We start from the raw sequence: 7120 nt of genomic DNA, 5'->3' as shown, positions 1-7120 counted from the left end.
TAAAGGCCTGACTCCCTTATAACACCCTCTTTGCTCTTTTCTTATTTTCCTAATTTAGAGTCTTTAAGTTAGTTAGTAAGAGGATTTGCCCCTTATTCTTATAGTTGTCTTGTTATATAACCCTACTTACTATATATTTATTAGAAATTATACTTTTACTATTTTTAGAATTTTTTAATATTTCTTTACTCCTTATAGTGTGATTTTTTTTTTAATTCTTCTAACTCTTCCTAGTTTAGCCTTTAGGACTTATTGGTTTATTCTAATGTGCTGCCCCCCTAGTGTGGTTACTAATATATTGTCTATCAAGGTGGACTCGATCCTAATTAGTTTATTCTATAGTAGTAGGAGTGGTAGCTAAGGTAGACCTATATAAGCAACTTGCTGCTTACTAAGGCCTGATTGTAAAAGATCTTGCTAATTAGGTTTTTAGGATTATATAACCTAGTTATATAACTATATTATATAACCACTACACCTTGTACCTTGCCTTAGATGACTAGATTTATAATAACTTTATAGCCTTGTGGCCTTATAATTAAGTAAGCAACTACTACCTATAACTATAACCCCCCTTCCTAATATTACTATCTATGTACTAAGCAGGCTGATCCTGCTTACTAGATAGTTATGTTAGCAGTAGTAGCCGCGCGTGTAGTAAGTAGGTAATTAAGTTGATTGTAGTAAGGGCTTATAGGTCTAAAAAAGTAGGTAGATAAGGTGTAGGGAGGGTAGGTTTATATTAATTGTCTAATTGCTTGCCCCTACTAGTAGGTAGTAGAGGCTGCTTCTATATAGCCATGTCTTTCTTTCTTGCTAATTACATGCTAGGTAGGTACCAAGGTGGGCTTACTTAGTTAGACTCTGCCTTGCCCTCCGACATTATTAAGGATCTACCCCCTAAATAGTCTATCTTCTATATAAAAGAAAACAGGGATTTAGTAGTAAATAAGGTCCACCTTAATAGTCTTATTAAGGGAGAAGAACCTTCTATTACTACCTAGATATAGAATTAGACTAGATCCTTCTTTTCTACTACTGGGGTACTAGATACCCCTTTAGAATTATTAGAAGAACCTTCTAATACCATCTATAAAGAAGAGCTATAAATAGACTAGGAAGAAACTACCCTAGAATCCTCTCCTACTATTTCTAGTATAGAGTTAACCTCTAATTATATAGATATAAAGAATAATACTTAGGATACTACTCTACCTATACCTAATTCTTCTATAGAATCCCTATATAATAACACTTGATAGGAAACCTAATTTTAGAAGAATTATACTATAGACTCTATAGTAGAATAGCTCTAAAATGCCTATAAGAGAGGGGACTCTAATATAAATATTACCTATAGTAGTACTATCTTATTTAGAGGACTTGTTTACATCCTAAAAAAGTAGTATTATTTAGTTATAAAGACTATCTATAAATCTTCTACTATGGGATATCCTAGAGTTATAAAAATAGTAGAACTTATTAGCTATACCTATTATATTCCTAGTCTCTATAAGAGAGTTAAGGATATAATTTAGAATTATAGACCTTACTACTACACTAAATATCTATAGCACGCGTCTTATAGCAAGCTAAATCCACTTAAACTACTAGAAATACCTTAGGAATTAATCTCTCAAGAACATTAGGAGCAGTTCCTTTTAAATACAGACTCAAAGTCTATATTTAAGGCTATGGACTATACTAAGGATAGTAAGGTAGACTTTATACCTCGTATTAAGTCTATATCAGGGGAATTAGCTAATTCCTTTGACGAAAAATGCTATACTTTTAGGGATACGCTATTTTCTAAGCCTCCTACCGCTCCACCTATTATATGGGATAACTACACCCCTAACAATAGCTGGAAATGGCCTAAGTTAGACTATAAGGAGCTAGAAATAGCTTGTTCTATATAAATAAAAGGGAAGACACCTGGGCCAGATGCTATAAATCAAGACATTATTATAGCTGCCTATAAGGCCTGCCCTTCTACCTTTTATAAGGTATATAGTTTACTATTTAATAGTAGCTATTACCCTAAAGTATGGAGATAAGCTATTAGCGCAGTTTTAAGGAAACCTAATAAGCTAGACTACACTAGTCCTAGGTCTTATAGGGTAATTTCCTTATTAAACTGTCTTAGAAAAATAAATGAGAGAATTATAGCAAATAGATTAAGCTATTTAGCTGAGACTACTTATCTACTAGACCCTAGTTAAATAGGGGGTAGGTTAAAGAAGTTAGCTATTAATGCAGCTCTATTATTATCTAATATAGTAGAAGAGAATAAACTATCTAATAGAATTACCTCTACACTATTTTTAGATATTAATTAAAGGAGCTTTTGACCACGTGGTTAAAAATAAACTCTTACTATTATTAAAGAAGAAAGGACTACCACTATCCCTTATTAGCTGGGTCTCTAGCTTCTTAAATAATAGGCTATTAAGACTATTATTTAATAGATAATTAGAAGAATTTAGGGATATAGAGACAGGGATCCCACAAGGAAGTCCTATATCACCTATACTTTTTCTAATATATATCTTAGAATTATTCCCATCTTAGGCAGTTAAGTTTCTTTTATATATAGATAATATTAGTCTTACTATATCATCTACTAGTATAAGGAAAAACCTTAAAATACTAGAAAGAGAAACTAAGCAGTTATATAAGCTTAGTACTATAAAGGGTATAGAATTCAACCTTTCTAAGACCAAATTAATACACTTTACTAGCTGGAATAAGGCTAAAAATAGTTCTATTAAGCTTCCTAATAATAGTACTATAAAGCCTAAGGAAACCATCCACTAGCTAGGGATCTACTTTAATAATAAGCTAAATTATAAACAACACGTTAATATATTAGCATCAAAGGCTAGATCAACCCTATTTAGGCTTAATAGACTTACTACTATTAATTTAGGCCTTAATCCACATGCTATAAGGCAGCTATACTTAACCTGTATTATAAGTATAATGGATTATAGCTATTAATTATAGTATAAGGCTAAGAATATAGATAGTCTTATAAAACCACTATAATACATACAGAATCTAGCTTTATAAAAGATTCTAGGGGTTTTTAAGACTAGTCCTATAAGAGCTATAGAAATAGAAGCTAGAATCCTACCTACTAAGGCGCGCCTATTAGCTACTATCTAAAAGTATACTTTTAGAGCCTTAAAACTCCCACCTACCCACCCTATTCCAAGAGAATTAAGTAGAATTAATTCTATAGAGAATAAGCCAAGGAGACCTACCTAGATTAAGTTTATAAGTAAAAGTATAAATATAGAGACAGGATAATATCTTGAACCTATTAAATACTATTACTTCCCACCCTAGGCTAGGAATATCCTATTCTCTTATAGAATTAGCTCTCTTAATAAGGAAGAGGCTCTATTAGAGCACCTTAACCTTAATAGCTAGAGAAAAAGCTAGAAGACTACTTATATTTATACTAATACCTCTAGGTCACCTACAGGTAAAGGTATAGGTATAGGCTTAGTAGCCCTACCTAGTAATCTATTAAATAGTAGGTTAGAATCCCTAAATATAGGGAAATCTAACCTAGTATATAATAGAGAACTAGAAGGGATTACTAAGGTATTTAAATATGCTAGTAAAAATACAGAAAATAACTATAAATACTACATATATTCTAACAACTAATCAGCTATATATGGGATAGTTAATCCTTCTAATAAACCTGGCTAATTATAGCAAATTAGGGTTATAGAAGCTACTAAGATAGTAGCTTCTAAAGGTGCCTCTATAGTATTAGAATAGGTCCCAAGCCATATAGGTATATATAGTAACAAATTAGCTGATTCCTTGGCTAAGGAAGCTATAAAGAAAGACCCAGGGAGTTATCTAAAAGCCCTAGCACCTATAGGTATAGATATTAAATATACTATTAATAAGGAGTAGCAAGATATTATAGATAAGGCTAAGGCTAAGTCTACTAATAGCTCCTCATCTTATTATAGTATTTTTAAAACCAAACCTAGCTATAAGCTTTTAATTCCTAGAGATATAGAAAGACCTATAGCCTCAGCTTTCTATTAGCTAAAAATAGGACATGGATACTTTAAGGCCTACCTATTATATACTAAAAAGTCAAATACTAGTGCGTGTAGGTGTAGATGTCTAAAAGAAACACCTATACACCTCTTACTATCATGTAAAGATTATAGGGAAGAAAGAAAATTACTTAAAAGGGATATCCCCTTATTAGGTATAAAAAATATCTTTAAGAATTAGGAAAATATAAAGGCTATACTAGCCTTTATTTAAAATACAAAAATAGCTACTAAATAGTGGTATATAGACTAAGAAGACACCTAGTAGAAGGGTTAAGGAGATAGGAAAGTATATAGGTTAAGCTATAAATTTTATAGCTCTTGCTATAAGATTAAGGCTTCCTATAATTTTCCTATATTTGGCTCCCCTGTCTACAAAACACTACCATTTTGCTTTAAAATACACGCTCGCTTAGTATTTGCTTATTTCTACTTATATTACCAATTAGATAATTTTCCTATAAGGGCTTGGCCCGAAATGTCCAACCACAATCATTGAAAACAAACTTGAAAGGGAATGCTATAAAATAGTATAACAGCCTACTACGGTTTAAACCTATTAGGCACTATCCTATATATAGCTCTAGACTACTAGGATACCTATCCCTATCTCTTATAGTTATTAACTTAAGAGGGACGTCAAACTAAATAAATAAATAAATAAATAAATAAATAAATAAATAAATAAATAAATAAATAGTTGAACTATAAAAACTTAAGGCAAAGACCTATAAATTTATAGTATAATGTAAATAGAGGAAGATCTTATCTCTAATAGTCTTAGACTTAGAAGGGACGTTAAACTAAATCAATAAAATAAATAAATAAATAACTAGTACTTGTATAGAAAACCCTTTAACTATTATAGGTATAAAAAGCATCTTAACCCTATAGATAAGTAGTCTCTAGTACTTCTATAACTCTACTATCTCTCAAGCTATAATTAGAGTTAAGCTAGGCTAAAGTAATAGTTAAATAGACTCCCTATAGTACTCTAGTATAGCATATATTTTTTAAATACTTAACTTAGTTTAGTCTATTATCTACTTAGGCTTACACTTAGAGGTATATCTAACAAAACTTTATAAGGAATTATATATTTTTGTATTAGCTAGTCTAGCAGCTATCTTATTTTTTCTAGCCCTTATATTTCCTATATTAGTGCTTCTTTGTTTCTACTTTTATACTTATTTATGCTTTATACTATTTAGCCTAAATTATCTTACTTTACAACTATAGAAAACGTGCCTATAATAGAGAACCTATATTTTTATAGGTAAACCTATAAAAGTTAGTACTACTATAGAAGCTATATGTGTTATCCTAAAAAATTTATAGTATTATCTATATAGAGAAATCTTTTATCTTTAACTAAGAAAGGGATGTTCAACTAAATAAACAAATAAACCTTTAAAAATTAGTAACTCTATATAAAAACCTATAAATTTTATAGTATAATATGTAGAGAGAAAACTCTTTCCTCTTATAGCCTTAGACTAGGAAAGAGATGTTAAAACTAAATTAATAAATAGAGGAATATACATTACTCAAATACAATTTCAAGTTCTTCGTCATCACCGGCCCATTTTCCCCATTTTTGCAAAAACGCCTCAGGCATGTCCACACCCTGCCCAAAAAATCGCGAAGGAAGCGTGTGCTTATAGTTCGCCATCACCCGCTCGCTAGCGTCCTTGTAAGTCTGCCGGAAAAGCTCCCAAAGCTCACGCGAGCTGCTTTTTGGATTCGGGAGATATGGGTCGTTGTTCGTGACGCCTGCAAGCATCCTGAGGAGACAAAACTCGTCATCATGATCGTCGAAGTCCAGTGACTTCGCTTTGTCAAAGTCAAGCAGCCAGAGACACGCCCCAGGTCGCTTGCAATTGACCGGCAGGGCAGCTTCATCTTCCACTGGCGCCCGTCCAAGGACCCACTCGGAGTCTTCACCGGAGCATCTCGCCGCCCAGTGGAGGACCGCCAATGCAACCGCCATGGATTTGGCGTATTCATCGACCAGAAGGAGAATTTCTGTGGCCATGTCGTGATAGAGAGGGAAATTTTCAAGCGAGTCGCGATGTCTTGTAGCGTTCTCGGGTGCGTTGGCTCCAAGATACAGTCGAATAAGACAGTTCTTGCTGGTCTCATCGGCCAGTGTTTTCGCGTGGATGTCTGGCGGAAAGAACAGTCGGACCAAGGCTTCACGCACGGTTTTCGAGAGTGGAAATATTCGAGTGGAAACGAGTGCCGACGGTCTACGGGGTAGTTTGTATGATTCTGGAAATCGAGTCTGAGGGAAGCTCTCCCACAGTGCCTCCGCGGGGGACGCGAGCTCGTGCGGCATGGGGACTCTTGGAAGCATGATTTTGAAAAGATCCTCCATCAATTCTCGGACATACGAGAACTCCTTGTGAGCTCGCACAGCCAATAGCCGTTCGTTTACCGGGTCTTGATGGACAGGGGCAATCTTGATACACTTGTGAGTCTCGGGGATCTTGAATACCGTTCCGCAAGAGCCGGCTCCTATGCGGCGAAGCTGACCGCTTGGACTTATTTTACTCAGAGTCGAGGCCGACAACACAGAAGATTGAGAAGTAAGAGCCTGGTGCAAGCAGCGGCGGAGAGAAATAAGTCCAGATGGAGTGCCGTCACCGCTGACAAGAGAGCATGACTGCTCCCTGTCTCCCTCCTCTTTAGTCTCCTCTTGACCCGAGTGGTCAATTGCCCGATCATCTGAATGCTCTTCGTGCATACCTGTACCGAGTTGACGACTGTCGTGCGCTAAGGTCATTTTTGGCTTGGGCAGGAACGACTCAACTACCTGGTAGGATACGGGAGGACGGACTGTTTATATGGCACGTGCCAAGACCTATGACATTACGAAATGCACGAGAACAAGGCACTTTGTTGAACTTTGGAAACTATGACTCGCGATAGAGCTTGTTGAGGCTGAGCCAAGCACAACTGCCAGCTGATTTCCATGCTTCAACCAAGGAACTCTCTTGAGATGGGTTGGACGAGGGAAGTCATCATGCAGG

At 35.0% G+C, this 7120-nt stretch overlaps 1 protein-coding gene across 1 annotated transcript; it reads right to left on the bottom strand.

Moving 5' to 3' along the window:
- Window positions 1-5575: 5575 nt before the first annotated feature.
- On the bottom strand, window positions 5576-6903 carry BKA78DRAFT_327872 (uncharacterized protein). The gene has a single exon (XM_066889561.1). The coding sequence runs from the start codon at window positions 6871-6873 to the stop codon at window positions 5632-5634; it is 1242 nt and encodes a 413-aa protein (XP_066738578.1). The 5' UTR covers window positions 6874-6903; the 3' UTR covers window positions 5576-5631.
- Window positions 6904-7120: the final 217 nt, after the last annotated feature.

The sequence above is a fragment of the Phyllosticta capitalensis genome (genome assembly GCF_038381095.1).
Source record: "Phyllosticta capitalensis strain CBS 128856 chromosome Unknown BKA78scaffold_13, whole genome shotgun sequence".
Classification (NCBI taxonomy): Eukaryota; Fungi; Ascomycota; class Dothideomycetes; order Botryosphaeriales; family Phyllostictaceae; genus Phyllosticta; species Phyllosticta capitalensis.
This window is presented reverse-complemented; position numbering and strand designations above follow the sequence as displayed.